The sequence below is a fragment of the Haliotis rufescens genome, unplaced genomic scaffold (genome assembly GCF_023055435.1).
Source record: "Haliotis rufescens isolate VD_foot unplaced genomic scaffold, xgHalRufe1.0.p SCAF_2, whole genome shotgun sequence".
Lineage (NCBI taxonomy): Eukaryota > Metazoa > Mollusca > Gastropoda > Lepetellida > Haliotidae > Haliotis > Haliotis rufescens.
The window spans coordinates 50,245,626-50,266,392 of NW_025963890.1; the positions used below are offsets into that span (position 1 = coordinate 50,245,626).

The following is a 20,767-nucleotide window of genomic DNA, read 5'->3' on the forward strand; positions in this document are numbered from 1 at the left end:
ATCATAGGTTTCTGGCGTGTCCAGGGGACGCAACTCTGCACAGCGAATCGCGGCGCCTTAAACGACTGGGCAACCCGTGCCCCCGTCACTCGATGAGAGATATATGATATTTCACGCGACACATGAAATATCCTCTACTTTTTGTTATCACACCGGGGCTTATTTTTTCACAGCGACGGGGGAATTTGATATACGAAAACTTATTATTACTTCACGTCGGAATGAAAGTTCACAGCTGGTGGGAGATGGGAATCTCAGACTAAATCCGGACATCACGTAAGCAAACGCGCTTAATATGATCAGTATCCATCGAGTGCATGAGCTGCCAGTTGCATTCAATGCAATATGTTCATTATTTTGGTGATATAAGCAGTTCTCTATTAAACCTAAATGTACAGATCAAGAAGGGTGGATGAATCTTTAACTTTCAATACAATTTGTACATAAATGGTGCTTATTAATGAATGATACTATGTTAATAAATGCTTACAATGAAACTTACATCGATAACTCCAGGTGAGGTGAGGTGAAATGGGGTTTAACGTCGCGTCCAAGACTATTGCACTTATATAGCGACGTGCATGTACGTGTGTGTGTTTGTGTGGCTGCTTGTACTAGTCCGGACTGATGCCGATATATAGTGCTAGCCCACTGAGATACCATGCCGCAGTTTACCATGAATACCCCACTCAGACACAGTATACTGATTCCGAGCCGACCAGTCCTTGTTTTAGCCGAGCGCCAGACAGGGTAACAACAAATACCATTTTTTAACGTCTTTTGGTATGACGCGGCCGGGGATTGAACCCCGGACCTTCCGCTCTCCGGGCGGACGCTCTACCACTAGGCCACAGAGGCGGCCCGACAACACCAAATCACATTTTATGTCCAGCGGTTATTCATACCTATGAACGTTTTTTTAACAGTTTTTTATATTAAACATGCTATCATGTTAGTTGTGTTGATTTTGGTTAATCGTGATCATTTGGTATTATGTTATTATGAGTTATTCCTTCACGACCTTTCATACGTACCATGATTGTTTTGCATAATTGGCCTGGTAAAGCAAGTACATGTATGCTAAAAACTGAATTTGTTTTAATACTGATATCTCGAACCTATAATCAAAGCATGTGTGCGCTTTATACTTTATATCTATATTTCGAACTTTAGCTTTTACGAAAGGTTACCTAGATTACTGACCATCCCGGATTCCAGTTTATTTAAGCTTGATATATTTCTTTTCATTCTTCTTTGAATAAAGTGCTATTAAAAAATTCCGTTTGACAGCTTGTGTTGTCTTTCAATAAATGTAAGAGAACCATTTTTATGATTATAAAAAAATCTCTGCATAACGTTTTATGTTAATCAGAGTAAGATGCTGAGAGTCATCAATGAACGAGTGAGTGAGTGAGTGAGTGAGTGAGTGAGTGAGTATAGTTGTATGCCGTTTTTAGCAATATCACGGCGGGGGACTTCACACACTGTACCCATGTCGGGAATCGAACCCGGTTCTTCGGCGTGACGAGCGAACGCTTCAACCACTAGGCTACCCGACCGCCCCCCGAGGTGACATTGACTGCAGCATATTGCAAATACTTAAAACACGCGGCACGGCAGCAGTTCAGTACTCGCTTATGTCCTGGACTGGGTGCTGGGGGCATTGTTTTACGCCGGTTTTAGATCTATCATGGCGGGGAACATCAGAAATGAGCTTCACGTATTTTAGCTAGAAAAGAGATTTTAAACAATATTTATCAACAATTTTATGTTTTAAACGTACTTTCCATGAAGCTTAGGAAACGGACCTAAAATATCTCTTGCTGGCGTGTAGGACTTTGAAAAGATATTTTTAAAAGCATTGGTATTAATCTGCGACTATGTAGCCTGGCGGAGGAACGTCTCTTAAAGTGCTAAAAGTCCTGTAAGTAAATATTAGATCGAATTTTTTAAATCGATCTCCCAGGGGTAAATCTCCAGGGCAGATCTTTTGCACAAAAACTCTTGATCTTGAAATATGTCTGACATGTGTATTCTGAGTCTGAAAACCCGTCCGGAAACTATCCCTTATATCACAAGAAGATAAATGTGTTTTCCGAGTGAGTGGCTACTGTATGTACAACGGGCTTTGTTCAGGGATTTCACTTGAAGTACGAGTGATGCAGGTCATAGACGTGTACTTCTTTGGTGAAACCTACAGGTACGCGTGTGGTGCTGACAAACCTGGAAACAAAATCAGGGGGCGGATCTGGGATTCGAACCCACAATTGTGTTTTTTAGGTGGAGGTGAACCGACACTAATGTTGTTCCTGTGAAACCGGGGTAGAATAGGTCTTCAGCAACCCTATGCTTGCCGTACAAGGCGACTATGCTTTTTGTAAAAGTCGACTAACGGGATCGGGTGGTCAGGCTCGCTGACTTAGTTGATACATGTCATCGTATCCTAATTGCGTGGATCGATGCTCATGATGTCAATCACTGGATTGTCTGGTCCAGACTCGATTATTTTACAGACCGCCGTCATATACCTGGAATATTGCTGCGTGCGGCGCTAAACAACAAACAAACAAACAAAGATAATTCAAGACGTCACAGATCACGTGCTGTTCTGGAGTGCTTACGTCAGAATCTCACTGAGACACTTTTTTAGCGAGCAAGACGTCCGGATCTTCCAGAAGAACAATTGTGGGATGAATACCCTAAAGGCAGTGATGTTCCTAATCCCCTCAATATGTTAAAACAAATATAATAACACATTGTTGGTCTATACACGTATATTCAATTTATTGCAAGTCTTTCTACAAAAGGTAACATGTAGATATAAATAGCAGTAGCAACAGCATAAACAATAGCGGAAAACAATCTCTTGCATTACAACCAGGATACGAAGACAACAATGTGATTTGATAGACATTCGTGTTTCATGGATGCCATATATAAATTCTGTTTGTGAAACAATAATGGCGGGTTAGGTTACTCCAGGGTACAAATTACTTGCTACGTTAGAGGCGACTAATGGGATCGGGTGGTCAGGCTCGCTGACTCGGTTTATGCCTGTCATCGTATCCCAATTGCGAGGATCGATGTTCATGATGTCAATCACTGGATTGTCTGATCCAGACTCGATTATTTACAGACCGCCGTCATGTGGCTGGAATATTGCTGGGTGCGGCATTAGACAACAAACTTGCTAAGTACTGACAGGGATAAAGCACGTCATGATAGAGCATTAAATGTGTAAAGTCTGATTATCAAACCCGCGGTATCTTTGAAGTAAGCTGTAAGAGAAGTCCCTTTTCATTCTGAAGACATCTGACACAAGGGAAGCAACTCATGGTCATACTTCCCATAACTGCACGGATAACACTGGTCAACTCCAAAATACATGTCCTTCCCGTTTATAAACCAGACTATACCTGTGTCTTACATAGGAAATACTGTCATCTGGAATACAATGGTAGATCTTGGTGCTGTTCACATTAACTTAGGAATGGTTTCCACTGAAATGTCGTCCATTTTCTGTGAAAATCTTATCCCTGAAAACAAATAAACACATCTAAAAACAACACTTGCGTTACATATATGTCCATTACTCGGTGCTAGGTGTAAACAGCTTCAAGTATTGGTTGATTGCCACTAAGGGAGACAATTGGTGAGACGAATTAGAGTCACATACACAATACGGCGCTTGAGTTTGTGAGGAGGCCAATTGCTGTGGGTGAAAGAAGCCTTGCCTTGTAAGTGAATGAGTATGGTTTTAAGCCACTTTTATCAATTTACCAGCAGTATCACGTCGGGGGACACCAGAAATGAGCTTCACACATTGTACGGATGTGGGGAATCGAACCCTGGCGTGACGAGCGAACGCTTTTACCACCATGCTACCCCCCTTGTCTGGGAAGACATGAAGCAGTCAGCATCGATTTGGTATGAATGTTTCCCTTCAAAATGTCAAACGTCAGAATAAACAGTCTCGAAACACATAAAAGGTAAATAAGTGATGAAAGCTTTTTGGATCAGTGGAAAACTATATGGAAAACCAGTGATGACTTCAGGCGTTCATGAAATGGATCAGCATGTTCTGCTTTGCCGCCCCTCGCACAGTTTTCATAAAAGAGAAGTTTTGTTTGTTGCCTAACGCCGCTTGTCCTGATCAGGCAGGTGACCAGAGGGATGACACACTGGCGGTTGAATGAAAGAGTTTCCGGAAACACAGATCTCAGATGTGGCTTCATTTGGGTTCTTACCCCATGTCATGAATACATGCTCATGTAATTTGCATATGAAAATGGCGAGTAACCGTTACATTCCTAACATACCACTTCCATACCACCATTACATCCCCAACATACCGCTCCTACATGTATATAACGATTACATCCCGCTTCTATATAAACATTACATCCCTAACATACAGCTTCTATAAAACCATTGCATCCCAAACATACCTCTTCTATATAACCATTACATCCCGCTTCTATATAACCATTAAATCCCGCTTCTATATAACCATTACATCCCGCTTCTATATAACCATTACATCCCGCTTCTATATAACATTACATCCCGCTTCTATATAAACATTACATCCCTAACATACAGCTTCTATAAAACCATTGCATCCCAAACATACCTCTTCTATATAACGATTACATACCGCTTCAATATAAATATAACATCCTCAACAGGCAGCTTCTATATAAATATTACATCCCCCACATACAGCTTCTATATAAATATTACATCCCAAACATGCCGCTTCTATATAACCATTACATCCCCAACATACAGCTTCTATATAAATATTACATCCCTAACATACCGCTTCTATATAAATATTACATCCCGCTTCTATATAACCATTACATCCCGCTTCTATATAACAATTACATCCCTTACATACCGCTTCTATAAAAATATTACATCCCCCACATACAGCTTCTATATAAATATTACATCCCAAACATGCCGCTTCTATATAACCATTACATCCCCAACATACAGCTTCTATATAAATATCACATCCCCAACATACCGCTTCTATACAAATATTACATCCCTAACATACAGCTTCTATATAAATATGACATCCCAAACATGCAGCTTCTATATAAAAATTGCATCCCTTACATCAGCTTCTATATAAATATGACATCCCTAACTTACAGCTTCTATATAAATATTACATCCCTAACATACAGCTGCTATATACATATTACATCCCAAACATGCAGCTTCTATATAACCATTACATCCCCAACATACAGCTTCTATATAAATATTACATCCCTAACACACAGCTTCTATATAACGATCACATCCCCAACATGCAGCTTCTATATAAAAATTACATCCCTTACATCAGCTTCTATATAAATATGACATCCCCAACTTACAGCTTCTATACAAATATTACATCCCTAACATACAGCTGCTATATAAATATTACATCCCAAACATGCAGCTTCTATATAACCATTACATCCACAACATACAGCTTCTATATAAATATTACATCCCTAACACACAGCTTCTATATAACCATAACATCCCAAACATAAGCTCCTGTATAACCATTGCATCCCTAACATGCTGCTTCTATATAACTATTCTATCCCTTACATACATCTCCTGTATAACCGTTAAATCCCTTTTCCCTAGCCCTGGCTACAGCTAAATTATCTCCTAGCATGTTGTCCGAGATAGGCAATATATTCCCCAACTGACCAAGGGAACCATACCTTCTGTTAGAATGAGACAGTGATCTTACCAGACCTTTTCTTCGCATATATAATAACATCCAGGTATGGGCATTCCGTTAAAACGTGAAGCTATGCTCTTGGTGTAGGCGCCCATGTTCTCAACGTACAACCAGTCCCCGTTCTGCAGCTCGGGTAGAGAAAGGCCCTTCTGTACACAATCAAGGCTGTCACATGTCGGACCCCACAGGCTGGAGGTGAAGGTCACGTCACTGGAGGGCGCCTGTTACGGAACCAATTGGATATTACTGGGGAATTGATCGTTGAATATTATTGGAGTAGGGGTGTTTCCAGGGGCAGGATGGTTTGAGACGGATTAGTCAGCACTTCGAGACATACAATATATTTCTCTGAACGCAGCTAAGGGTTGCTGGATTGGTGGGGGATTAAACTATAAGGTTTCAAACACTGTAACCATGTGAAGAAGTTGTTCGGGGCCGTTGGCGTGACGAACAAATGCTTGGCTGCCCAAGTACCACAAAATGAAAAATATGTGTTGTGTATCCGATATCACCTGTGTTCCCTTTTCGCTATACCCTGCCCTTACTTTCAGCTGTGGAGGTAGAGTGTTCTTAATGTATGTATATGACAAACATGTATTGAAATACCAATATTGTTAATAAAACAAATGTTGTCTCCGCTTCATCAACTAGTTGAGATAATTCATAAAGCTTGATTTCAAATATGCGTATATGAAGGGGTACAAAAACCGGTTTGCACACTTTGTTAATCCACAAAGCAGCATCGTGCTACACAAGCCCAACACAACTCAAGCCCCACTCACTTTTTTCGTCAGCGACTAAGGAAACCAGAAAGGAAACCAACAACTGGTAGTGGTCGAGGCCTAATTGTTTTCTCTCTTTTTTCTCTTCTTGGGCAGGGGGAGGTATGGAAACATGTAATTAAACATACAAAATAACTTTTAGAGTGAGCCAGTCAAATACCAAGGAATCACTATTTGTTTAGATCGCAATAAATCGAGTTACATTGTACCCATATCTACAAGATGAATACAAAGGAACAAGATGAATGGAATCTCTCGAACATCCGGGTCAGAATTGATCAAAAACACATGCAAAGACAAGTCAATTGTTCACTAGAAAAAACACAGGAACATATGGTACAAGTCAAAATAGGGAATTGTAGCGGATATCAGTTTTGTCAGATGGGTCAAATTTTGTTCAGATTTAAGTTTTTTGGAAAAGAGCATGATCTAGTGTACCTGAAAAGAGTGAAATGTTGACACTAAGGACCGGAGCTGCTGCTCGACATAAAGGGAAAGCTGACAATTGGAAAGTTGAAGTCATCCTTATCATGCAGTCTTGTGGAGGGTGTTTTGTCACTCATAGATCTAAAGATGAAACAGATGAGGCGGTCTCACGGGTCTCCTTTATTTCTAGTGCAGGTGGATACATTCAGTGGAAGGGGATTGGCTATTTGATGGTTATTGAACGGTATCAGATCATCGATATACCTGAAGTAACTTCTTTACCAAAGTACCTTGTTTTGACTTTGCCAATCTGAGCAGAAATTCCTACTCATATGCATAAAGAAACAGATCCGCAAAAAGGAGAGCACAATTAGTGCCCATGGATGCTTAATTGTCAAAATGTCTTACCCCCTAAATGCACATGCTTGTTACCAGCGCTTTTCTTAAGAGCCGACTAACGGGATCGGTAGAGCAGGCTCGCTGACTTGGTTTATGCATGGCATGGTATCATCGTATCGATGATCATGATATCAACCACTGGATTGTCTGTTCAGACTCGATTATTTACAGAGCACCGTGATGTAGCTGAAGGATTACTGTGGCTTTAAACAACAAACATACAAACAAGATGAATGGAAGTGGAATATAGATGTAATATCTACCTTTACTAATTTAGGGGATATGTGCATGCCTTCGAAGATAATGACGTTGAATGATCCGAATACACCGTCTGTGAGGTAGTACATGAAGGTTGGTTTGTTGTCACTTGACGTCTCCGACTCACAATTGTTCTCTAATGATAGAAAGAACAACACCAATGAATAAGAAATTGCAATACATACGATAAATTGTATATTTATGTACTTATCCTATTTCACACTATGCATTTCTTCTCTTCTCGATCCTATAAACGTGCTTGAACAAAGTTTCCAGCTTCAATAAAACATTTCCATCACCACCGTCACCACCTAGACAAACTGGGTCACAGATGACTCTCCTGCCAAGCGACACACACTGAACAGGTGATCACCCCAGCCACCTCATTCTCTTTCTGGAGCTAACAGGCTGGTCGGTGGGCATATAGCATGTGCGATAGGATAGGTATAGTAAAATTTAAAAATCTCACATTGTGCATTTACCCTACGGCTTGATGATGGGGCGCAGATACCCTATCCCGCAGGAGACAACAACGGGGAGACATACACAAGGAAGCTGGTGCAAAACAGTGAAAAAACAAATTGTGTATAACACTGCCTAGAGTCGTAAAACAAGAACTCGCGAGCAGGAAAACACACCACATAAGTGATACGATACTGATACGTTAATCAAACGAAACAAATGAGATGCACTACATATTTTCACGTATGCCCACATTAACGACTGCGTAGCTAATACAGCATACGATTTGTAATCGATTCGTAAGGACTCCTACCAATCGATTCAACAAGGCAGGACATATCACAGGAGAAAAGGATATATGGACAATGGAGTGCGCCTGCTCAGCATCTCTTTTAGCGAAATCGTCAAAGCTACCGATAAAACCCGAGGAACGATCCACAATATTCACAATAGGGATCTCTGAACCAATCACCGTCAGCACATGTACCAGACAGATGTGAGTGGAATAACCGTTCAGGACACTGTTAAAAATGGCTGCCACCTGTGGACACTTCCTTGATGAAGACTGACGTCTCTTCAGACGAGTGAATCCACCCTCCAACAGGGAGCCCGTAAACTGAAAAATAAATAAACACAGGAATGAAAATACCAAGATGTTATTCTGCATATACACAAAGCGAAGAACATCAAACAGGATCGGGTGTGAACCTCAATTATATACCCTTCTGTGCAGTTGAGAATAGTTGTGCCAGCACAAATGCATGTAAGCCTTGGATGTCTGTAACGAAGATATCACGGGGATAGTAGGAAGTGAAAACCATGTTCGGATCCCGCTAACACGTGCAGCAGTGCCAAGGATCAGTAGAAAATGGTCTTGAAACTGATCATCTAAAAGTCTTTGTCAGCAAGTAAAATGACACAGAATGTTAAGATTCCATGTGGGAGGCCAGAAACAGGATGTCGTAAAGATGAAGTGTTTTGAGCAACTTTTGCAGCAGCTGGGAGTGAGGCTGCAGGAGGTCGTCTCATAGGGATGGGCTTCACACATTGTACCCATGTCGGGAATCGAACCCTGGTCTTCGGCGTGACGAGCGAACGCTTTAACCACTAGGCTACCCAACCCCCCGGAAATTGGTGGAAGCTACTTTCTGAAGGACCAGAGATAGAACAGTATGGTCCCAAGCTTAAGGATCGAGGATGGGAGAGACGAACCAGGATAGCTGAGCGTTGAACCTTGTAGGAAACAGATTGACTTCTGGGACAGGTTAGAGTTGGCAGATCCACCTGAAGATCGATGGAAGGAGACACCATTCTGTTGGTGACAGCCGGTCAGATCACGATGGGGAGTCGGCTATCACGTTGGAGATCACTTGAATATGCCTCGCTCGATCCTAAATGTTTAGGGAGTTGATCTGAAAGGAGAAGTTGAGTAGGAGTGACATCGACTTGGTGGAAGCCATCTTCTTGATGAACCAGACGACCGAGCTGTTGTCCGACTGGATCATGAGGTGTGATGAATGAAGGAGCTCTCTCTGATGGGAGATTGCCAGGATGACTGCCTTGAACTCGAGTTTGTTGATGTGAAGTGGCATCTTTCCATTGAGGAGCGCTAATCCTGAGAGGAGCAATGGTTGTGAGTTGAGCCTTGATCCTTAGAGGAATGCTGATCCTTAGATGAGCGTCGATCCTGAGAGCGCTGAACTCCCAAATGCTGATCCCTGTTCTTAGAGCGTCAATCCCTAGAAGAATGTTGATCCTTGGGGGAGCACATATCGTTTGAAACCCCAACCTCCGATTGCCGATCCTCATCGTGAGAGCGACGATCATTGAAAGAGCAATTCTGTGAACGTGAATCCCGCGATCGCCAATCCTGAGAACATCCAGAACTAGGGATCGGCGAACTTGTGATCGGCGAACTGGTGATGATGGGTCATAGACGATGAGTGGGAGTGAGCTTCACTGTGCCAAACTGGAGGATCAGACGAGCTCAAATGAACAGCAAAGGAGGACGTCTGGGTCGTCCGCAGCATCAGCAATAGTAGTCATGTGAGAAGAGGACAAAAAACGACTCATCTCAGATTCCGTTGGAGCAGGACAGGAAATGACTGACTGTGAAGGCAGGGTGGGATTCAACGATCCTTGAAGAAACCAAGATTACATATTCTTGAACCAGCCGTCAATGTTGCTGCCAATTTAAACCCCCAAATCCTCAGGGATGGACTGCTTGTAAAGAACAACATGGATGTCATCCGACGAATAAGTATCTGATAAACTATCGTCGTTAGAGCTGATTCCTGAGGCTTCACTACCTGCTTCTAAGGTTTCCTGGTAGTTGTCTTCTCAGCCTTAAAGGGGAAGTGTACACGCAAAAATCACTTTCTTTCTTTTTCTAAACAAAACGCAATTTTAGAATTAATTAGTATCTGTGTTTGAAAATATACACTAATTTTTTTTCACAGTGAAAGTAGGAAGCTCACAATAGTGTTAAAATGATATGCCGTTATAAGGCCTTCGTTTTACGAGCGAAATAGGCCTGAGTTATCCCCCTTAGATTATGACGTAATTGGTGCCAATTCAACAGGGTCCCTGTCTATTCTCAACGCAAAAGATATCAAGGACCAGTTTGCGGTAAAACAACATGGTCTACGACACACTCCGGCGCAGTAGTGACTCAGCATAACACAATTCTGGCTGGCATCTGAGACGCTAGAATCACAAAACTGTACCTACACCACGTGAAGCGGCTCTAACAAAGCATGATGACGTCATAATGTTTATCAATTGGCACCAATGACGTCATATTGCAAGGGGCATAAGCCATGGTGTTTTTGTTATGGAAATAGAACACTTGGTAAATGTGAAAAATATAAATCGTTTTAATGCAAAAAATATGTTAATTAAATATGTTTTTATATTTTTGTCTATGACACTTCTATGTTAACACTTTTAATGTGGAAAAAGTACAAGAAAAATTGGTTCATTTCCGTGTGAACTTGCCCTTTAATGAGTTTACACTCCGAATCCGACATTTTGACATTTGACACCGACATTTGTGCAAGTAGGTACAGTAGGCTTCATCAAAGAGATGGACTTAAAGGGGACATCGTGAAGAAGAGCTGCTGTGATACCGACAGTCACAACACTTGTCGTGTGGGTTGGAGGGTGAAAAACTAAGTCACCAAACGAGCCAGGCGATGTGTTTCTTGGTCGTCTATGATCTCTTAGTGTAACCACCTTAACGACAAATATGTATGCTTTAACACACAAGCAAGTCACCACCGTGTTGCGGTTACAGTTATGTGAGTTAAATTTTAAATCACATCGACCACGAGTGTGGAACTTAGAAAGATAATGCGGTGGCTGGAGTGATGACTTGTTCAGTGCGTGTATGTCGCTTGGCGCTAGAGTCGTGCGTGACCCAGTTTGTCTGGGTGGTTGACCACGCTGATGCTGGGGTGTGTTCGGATGAATTGTTTGAAGCTGGAAACTTTGTTGAAGCACGTTTCGCCAAAGGATCGAAAAAAGACAGAAAATGCATAGTGTGAGATAGGATAAGAATATTGAGAAGAGATCGGTTCGTTTTACTCAGTGGCGGGTGATTGAATCCTAAACGTGTGAAATATATATTTCTGACTTTATTTCACAAAAATTGCTTGCTAATCATTACTCAATACATGCCTGTACCTGAGTTCTTATGATCTCTATATTTTGAAAGGCATTTCCTTTTTCCGATCACACTAGTCAGTAAGGTGAAGGCTGATGATGCAAAATACCGCCCTGGTTCTGCTATGACCTTGACATTGGAGCTGACGGGGAAGTACTTGTCAAGAGACTTGTTCAAGGCGGTGGCAACCTGAAACAATCAAGCCCTGGATTTTTGGGGATAACAGCTTCTTATATTCTTTGTCAAGCCGTTTCAGAGCAACTTTGTGTCCCTTTATAATTTACCCGTTGAAGAGGCAAGTAGTAATAATGAAACGTCGTACAAAGTATTAAAAGAAGTTGTCCTCCATGGAAAGTGTCATATATTCATGTTCTTCCAACTTCTAAATGCCTATCAAAAACTTCAAGAACAGATACGTGTGGCAGTATCACCATGAACGTCCAGATGTTTTACATTCACAAACTGCTGACAAGATTCCAGGAGTAATGGGGCGAACGTTTGCCCATTTTGTCAAAGGTCCAGAATCGAGTCCTACATCATACAGGAGGTTTGAGTAGGTGAGCTAGCTTAAACGTCGCCCTAAAAATATTTTCAATCTTCACAGCCTGTCAGGTTAATGTGTGAGGAAAGCCCATGATGTAGGTTGTAGACGTCCATCATTTGATGAAATCCACGGATGAGTTTATGGTGTTTACAAATCAAGAATCAAAATCGGTTTTCGAACATTTTTGCACCCATGACTGAGGGCAAGACAAAAAGGACGCAACTCTGTAGACTGAACATTTGCGGCACCACCTGTACCCAAGGTCAAGGATGTTATACCTTTTCAAACGAAAGGGGTGCTCCTTTGTGACCGTAGAAACCTCCGCCAATGTCAATAATATTTGGTGTGAATCCTAATTTCTCTGCTATAGCAAACACATTGTGTGATCTCTGTAGCGAGGCAGCAAAAGCTTCCGGGTCCTCTGCTCCACTCCCAACGTGGAAACTGCGGGTATAATTAGAGATAGTCAAAGATTGATCATGTTTTTAGTGCGGACCCCTTGTTCTGTCATTATAGTCAGCGTATATAGAGGTACATAACTACAATCCCATCATTCCTAAATCCGGGCATATGTTAAACTGGACAATTTCAATGGAACAGAACACTGTGGGTAAAAAAGGGACTCGTTATACAATTATTAACTCTACACATAGTAAACAACAGTTACTTTTACACGGCTAAATCACTTGAATGCAGCCCTGTGTGCATGTCCAACCTTCGGTTTCGGAATATCCCATGGATACTTGAACTAAAGTCAGCGCTTCTAGCAATTGGTTGGTTGGTTGGTTTGTTGTTTAACGCCGCACTCAGCAATATTCCAGCTTTATGAGGTCTGTAAATAATCGAGTCTGGACCAGACAATCCAGTGATTGACATCATGAGCATCGATCCACGCAATTGGGATCGATGACATGCATCAACCATGTCAGCGAGCCTGACCACCCGATCCCGTTAGTCGCCTTTTACGACAAGCATGGGTTGCTGAAGACATATTCTTACCTGGAATCTCCACGGGTATTCTAGCAATTGGAATTCTGTGAAATAGTGTACAAATCAGCATCTGAATGAGTGTCTACATTGTCAAGTGGATGTAACCAATGTACTTGTTATCCCTATTTCTGTCCATCATACATGTTCTAATGAAGCGTTGGTGCCTATATTCAACAAGATATTGTGTCAGAATATCAGAATAATCATGATAATATTAAAACAAGAACTTGCGTAATATATTTGGATACTCGATTAATACCGAGTTAATATAAGGTTAACGTAAGACTGAAAGCTTATAATTCATTGTAAATAAATATCAAAATGATATATTATCATTATAATGAGCTGTTCTGTGTAGCAAGGTCTAGATGTGTTGCATCTATTGTATGCTGTATTTCGTGATATGTTGTGGAAAAAAAGGCTGGTTGATAAAATTACCGTTTTGTCCAAAAGAGGAATGTTCTCACCTAACTCCGACAACATTTAGACCGAGAGTTTTTGCTGTCCTCAAGATGCCGCTGACGTCACCAGGGTGGCAGCCAAATTTCTCGGACAGGTCGTACAGAACTTTGTAGTTAGCTGGGGGGACAATCCGTAGGAGGAGTCTGGAAGAAACTTGATGTCAGGGAGGGATGGATGGGTAAGAGGTGCTAGTGAGGTGAGGTGAGGTGAGGTGAGGTGAGGTGAGGTGAGGTGAGGTGAGGTGAGGTGAGGTGAGGTGAGGTGAGGTGAGGTGAGGTGAGGTGAGGTGAGGTGAGGTGAGGTGAGACGCGACCGGGGATCGAACCCCGGACCTTCTGCTCTCCGGGCGGACGCTCTACCACTAGACCACGGAGACGGTCAGATGCTAGTGAACTAGCAACAGAAAGGCCATGAAAAATCAAATAACGTGATAAGTCAAGTACAGTAAAGTACAGTCTACATAATGCGAAGCCATATATCAAACCTGATGAAACTGGGACACATTTACTCTGTCGTTACGTTATCCTGTGTCAGATTGGGTTACATGTTTCAACTGTAGTCATGGTGTGCAGAAATGGGAGGAGACGTTGCCAGTTTATCGAAACAGCAGGCTCCGCGATAACGTGGCCTAAACAGGCTGCTGAGCTTCTTCAGAGTGGAAAGAGCTTTAAGTATGTAAAGGAGGTAATCGGATAGTAGTCAGAAACAGGGAATGAATTGATACCATTAGTGTTCATATTGTTTTAAACATGCCCACGTAGAAAGGAAAATAATTTTATTGTACCTTTAGTTTGTTTACCATTTTTATAAGGACATGATAATGTGTTTCCGTTTTCTTGGTGTACCATGTATAACTCTCTGTTCAGTTCTTGACAGTGGTTTGTGTACACTACGATTTGGGAACTTCTGCATAGGATACAACACAATTATTGGTGACACTTGACTTGCGGGCGTGGAACAATCTAACTGTATAATAATACTCAAAGGAGTTGAAGATTGCTTTCATGACTACAGTTAATCTCGGCTGGTGGGTATTGAAACGCACATTCTTCAATTGTTGATGTCCTTAACAGGCGTTGGTGATTCCTAGAAACAAACTTTATACAGATTCCAACCCCTAAAAACTTATTACACAACATTTACAGCTTACCTTATGCCAGTCATGTTCTTATTCACCGATATGAAATAATATACTTACTCAAATGTGGAAGGCTCATAACAGAGATTGCAAATTGTAACAACCTTGCTCCATTTGGACAAAGTAAATCAAGTCATCTTACATCAGCTGAGGATTGGTTTCCACGTTCTGGAGGTCTTGTAACGTCAGTTTCCTATACAGCTAGAATACTTACTAGACGACATCATCGTCTAAGACACCATAATTCCTTGTGCAGAGTTTGTCAGCACCAAATCCGTGCTTGTGGGTTTCACCGAAGTGGTAAACGTCTGAGACCTGCTTCAGTTCGGGATTTCCTCACTAATTTAGCTGATGTGACAAGAATACAGTTAAAAGCAGCTTTAAACCCAACTCAAACTCTCATACGCAACAGATAATCTAGATGTTTTAAGGGTACCTTGCACCTGGATACGTTGACTTGACTTTGTAGAGTTCATCTTCATTGTCGAAAGTCATGAGATCTATGTTGTTCTTTACTGCATACTCAAGATGGGAAATCTGTTTGCATGGGTTGGCATACACTATCCTGTCTGCGGCCACTCCCATTTGTAATACCATCTCCATCTCAGACTGTCAAAAAATATATTGTTCAGATTGAACTTTCATTATTATAATAACAGCATTTGTCTTTTTCTGTAGTTCCGAATAGTTAAAAAAGAAGAAAAGATGTTACATTAAGTCCAAGGTCAACGGATCAGTATGTACTGGAAATATCATTCTCAGATCCATGTGGAAAATACACCAGCTGGTGGTTACGTCTATCAATGTTCTGCATTTATGTCATCTCCCAATCCTACTGACGTAATGATAATACTAATAATGGGTGTACTTATATGTTGCTTGCCTCCATACTCCCAAGCAATGGATCGATGTGCACTCAATGTTCACTATTTGACAGTCGTTCATTTTCATGCTCATGATATAGTCGGAATCGTGCAATCGACACTGTTTTCAGCAGATATTTCTTGTCAGTATGGGAAGGATTTGGTCGTATATATTAACCTAGTCTCCTTTAGATTTTGAGGAAGTACCTTGCTTGCACAGTCGAATCCGGTTCCCAGTTCAGAAAGAACACGAAGCAGTAATGGATCAGGGTTACACTTGATAGCTGCAGGGGAAAAACGTTGCACATAAATAGAAACAATTGCATCAAATACACAAAATGTACTATATGGTGTTTTGAGAAATAATGTCAACTGAAACATGGAATCAGAAAGTTTGAAATGTGTTGGGTTTTTTTCAAATTTAATGAAACAAAATGTCTACAACAGACAGATACAAGGTCAAGCTGATTGAAACATATTTTCAGTTATGTCACAGCCTGTCAGTGGGAGAAAGTGATGGCTTAGACGTTTACCACTTAGGTGAAGGCCGCGAACACAGGAATGGTGCTGTTGCTACTAAAAACGTTATGACGGCGAATCTGGGATTAGAAATGTTCGATAATATGTTCCTGGCTCACCGATGGGACGCCTTACAGAGCCATCGAGTACCGGGCCATCCGTTCCCCAAAGTAAAATGAGAAATGGTGAGCAAGAGTTAAATAAAAGGGCAACATGTCTACCTTGCTATGCCTGTTTAACCAGACAGATGAACAAATAATTGTTGACTGTGTGATCAGCAAATAAAAGCGACAAAACTCTTTACATATTCATAATAAATCTGGGGTAAAAACAGTCGATTGTATTATTCCGACTATATCATGAGCATGTCTTTATGAATCACTATCAAATAGCGATGATACCACGTGTTCGCGAAAAGGTAAGCGTATCCTGCCCCACCGGTGGCACTCATCAAAAACACATGCGAAAGCTTAAGGAAACTCAACTGCTCTCATGGAAAACATAGGAACATATGGTGCAAGTCAAAATAGGGAACTGCATCGGACATCATTTTCGTCATTGATGAATCAAATTTGGAAAGGTCTTCAACATGTCGACCATAAAACGTTTTGATAGCTCAACTGAGGCCTTGAACGTTGTAACCTTGATCAAACAACTTCTGATCAAGAGTTGTATGACATTAATTGAAATCTTGGTGGAAAGAGCATGCTCGACTGTACCTCAAAAGTTGTGAAATGTAAACACCAAGCCGGAGCCGCTGGAATATTGCTCGACATAAAGGGGAAAGTTGACAATTAGAAAGTTGAAGTCATCTCTTTTGCCATACGGTCAAGGGTAGTGTGTTTTGTCACTCTGAATCTTTATGCATAGATCTTAGTATGAAACAGATAAGCGATCTCACTGGTCTCCTTTATTTCTAGGTCAGGCGGGTAAATCAGTGGAAGGGAATTGTCTATTTGATTGTTAGGAACGATATCAGTTCATCGATATACCTGAAGCTTAAGTTAAACTTCTTTACCAAATTACCTTGTTTTGACTTTGCCAATCCGAGCAGAAATTCTGATTCGTATGCATAAAGAAACATGTCAGCAAGAAGGAGAGCACAATTGGTGGATGAGGATGCCTACTTCTTTTTTGCTTTCGTTTTGGACAACAATTTGACCTGAATCTCGTAAGATAGATATGTAACTATATCTGTGGTCACCACGTTTGTAACAAAAGCCTCATGGAAGTTCTTAAAGTTTATGATGTGGGATAGTGGTATACAAAGTTGTACAAAGTTGAAAAAAGTTTTAAAAGCATTGAACCTGGTTTTTTTCTGCGATTGTAAAAAGTCCAGCAAGTTTTGAAGACTCTTCAAGGTATTAATTCCACTTGTCTCAAATAATTTGGGGGAATATAGCGAAAGTCCTTCCTTGATTGTATAAAGATTTGTTCGTGCCCTTACCCCCACCACATGCAAGGTTTACATACTATACGTGTAATTACCGTAGAATGGTTCCACCCGTGGCAATAATCTCTGCCAACGTCGATGGTTGCTGACGACGTCACCGACATCCATAACATAGAAAGCGTCGTCAACTCCCTGCAACGTAGACGTCCACATATATATTGTCATAGCTGAGCCATGAGGCTTGTGCATAGTTTTCAATTAATTCCCAGATCTTGAGTTGTTCCAGGGGAAGATTTGATCATAAAATCTTGGCCATTATCCGATAGTGTAATATAAACACATATGGGTTTTGTCCCATATGAGTAATACCTTACACTTCGAGGTTGTATTGGCCGATACACCATGGACTCCATGTGTATAACTGTCGTGTTGTCCAATTTGGGCCTATTAATATGAATTCTTTTCAGAATTTTATTCTCTCTTGTATTTTATACGGAACCAAAAAGCACTGTCCAGCCACAAAATTAAAATAACAACAATTCATTTTTTGCTCTGAATGTTGAATAACAGACACGATAAATGGGATTCGACGTTTTTAAGTACTGACACAAAATGACACATGGGAGGTATTTGGCTGATAATCAAAGATAACGCACTCGACTTCCTGAATTAAAGATTATATCTCGCGAGTGAAATTAACGTTTTAAATCCCTCGCCAAAGACCAAGACAGTTAACGTTAATTTCCCCCGGCACATACAATCCCTCGCCAAAGACCAAGACAGTTAACGTTAATTTCCCCCGGCACATACAATCCCTCGCCAAAGACCAAGACAGTTAACGTTAATTTCCCCCGGCACAAACAATCCGTAATTCCTCGTGGCTCCGAAGTTATTCTCTGTTATTCGACAATACCTTCAGTTCTCTGGCGTTCACTGCTGTGGCAACTCTGTCTGCTGTTGACTGTTTGGCAGGCACCATGTGGACATGTTGTCTGTTCATGGTCAGCTGTGTTGGAGATCGGGAGAGATAGAGGTCCGGTTGTCACACCCGTGTTGTGTACTTTAGCGGTGATGAGCAGCAGAACAATATAACTCTGTATTTGGGGCAATAGAAAAAGCTGATTAATTTGTGCACGTGTCACATTTGCATTTCTACCTCGGAATTATGTATTGCTGACGTCAACCACCAGCTGATTCGAGGCTGATAGGGACTACATAATTAGCATCACGTGTTGCAATTAATAAGCCATTGTTGCCCTCACTGAAGCGTCAAATCTGAAAATAACCTCCACATGTCCACCATGAAATTTTACTAATGCCTTGGATGTTGTAACCCTGATCAAACAACTTTTGACCAAGAGTCGTATGGCGCTCTTTGAAATCTTCGTTGAAAGTGCATGCTCGATTGTACCTCAAAAGTACCGGAAATGTAGATACCACAGACTGGGGCTGCTGGAATATCGCTCAAAATAAAGAGACTGTAGAAACGTTGAAAGTTATCCCTCTTGTCAAAAAGTCTTTGTTTGGATATTAGCACGTGATTGGTTATGTTAAGACTCGTGTGATACATATTTGCGTTTTTTGAAACTTAACGTTTCCTACGCCTCCTCAAATATAAAACGTCAACACCAGAGAATAATGAGTCTCGATTATCCACCGAAAGAGATTCCATAAGGCGTAAACGGAAACACATACATGACGTCAGTTGAATGTTTGTTAGGCTTGTTTCTTGTTTACGGTGAAGTCGGCAATCTAACCTTTGTGGTCTACTCGTGCTCAAATAGGCAACAAAATACCGGGCTGCAAAACTATAGCTGACGTCATGTCCCATCATTTCGATAACACAATTTCTTTACAGAATAGACAGGCCATAGGATCTCAGTACAATATATGAGGGGTGTCAGGAACATTCTAATTTTTACCACTTGACAGTTTGCATGTACAAAGTACAGCCCATTCCATAATTACAGGCTGCATTTGAACCAAATAAACAGATAGGCAGCATATTTCTGTAGGTATCAAAGTGACTAGGTATTGTCTCTTTATGAAAATGGACAAAACAGGCCAGGCTACCGCGCTGTCATCATGTATCTCCAACTGAAAGGGCCAACTCCCCCCAAAGCCAGTCATGTGGACGTTGTACCAACTTTAGAGGATGATGCTCCACTTTAAGAGATTGGCTGTAGAGATCAAGAGGGGAAGAGAAAGCCTTGAAGCCTTTCAACTTTATCACTGAGGAAAATGTTCGTAAACTACATGATATGAGTATAGATGATCGGCGAGACACCATGCATCTCATAGACAATATTAACGGCATAAGGGAGGTGAGAACATTGTGAGGAATGAACTGGGGATGGCAAATATTTCAGCATGCTTCTGACTTGAAAAGGAACGTTCATCGTCTCTTGTGAGAATTTACGTCGTTTTGAACCATACCCAGCTGATTTCTGTTGAGCGATTGGTAAGTATGGATGAGTGTTGGGTTCACAACTATCAACCATAGACTAAACAAGAGTCATCGCAATGGAAACATCTAACATCTCCTCCTCAATAAACAAGACAAAGTCTGTTGCATCAGCTGGCAAGAGGTGGGTTCGAATTCTAGGATTCCAAATGAATCCTACTGGTGGACTACCTCCCGAAGGGTCAGGGAATTAATGACTAATAGTATGCTGGTGGCAACTTCGTTGAGATATCAAGACTACTCGTGGAAAACTAAAAGTATGTTGTTTCATCAGGACAATGCATCTGAACACAGCTCTGTTGTCGCAATGGCTGTAATGCATGACTGTGGCTTTGAACCCACTGAACATATGTATTTGTCACCGCCACATTTCCAAGTCTTCTCAAACTGGAAGAAAGAAAGGCCTGGCGATTTTATGCAAATGACGATGACGTCATTTCTGCTATGGAGGACCTTGACACCGCCAGGAGGAAGACTCACGTACTCCATCATCGTTGGTAGAGGTGTGTTGACCTCTGAGGTGATTATGTTGCTATAAAAATAATCTGCAAACAATTCCATTAATGCAGTCCATCATAATCAGGCTCAGAACGTGTATGCCCTCATCGAAAGAGTTGTTTGTTTGTTTGTTTGTTATTTAAC

The 20,767-nt window shown here is 41.3% G+C and overlaps 1 protein-coding gene across 4 annotated transcripts in view; it reads right to left on the reverse strand.

Moving 5' to 3' along the window:
- Nucleotides 1–2,759: 2,759 nt before the first annotated feature.
- The window catches only part of LOC124118389 (ornithine decarboxylase 1-like), a 40,962-nt gene continuing 22,954 nt past the window's right edge, over nt 2,760–20,767 (reverse strand). For 3 of the 4 annotated variants that reach the window (XM_046480485.2, XM_046480487.2, XM_046480486.2), the window contains exons 2-11: nt 18,575–18,755; nt 17,757–17,853; nt 15,957–16,033; nt 15,323–15,495; nt 13,754–13,891; nt 12,575–12,740; nt 11,773–11,941; nt 7,632–7,762; nt 5,771–5,982; nt 2,760–3,536 (exon numbers count right to left, since the gene is read on the reverse strand). In XM_046480485.2, coding sequence (XP_046336441.1) covers nt 3,485–3,536; nt 5,771–5,982; nt 7,632–7,762; nt 11,773–11,941; nt 12,575–12,740; nt 13,754–13,891; nt 15,323–15,495; nt 15,957–16,033; nt 17,757–17,853; nt 18,575–18,661 — 1,302 coding nt within the window. In that variant the 5' untranslated portion in view covers nt 18,662–18,755 and the 3' untranslated portion in view covers nt 2,760–3,484. The remainder of the gene's footprint in view (nt 3,537–5,770; nt 5,983–7,631; nt 7,763–11,772; nt 11,942–12,574; nt 12,741–13,753; nt 13,892–15,322; nt 15,496–15,956; nt 16,034–17,756; nt 17,854–18,574; nt 18,756–20,767) is intronic. The other variant, XM_048400099.1, reaches the window with a different exon arrangement.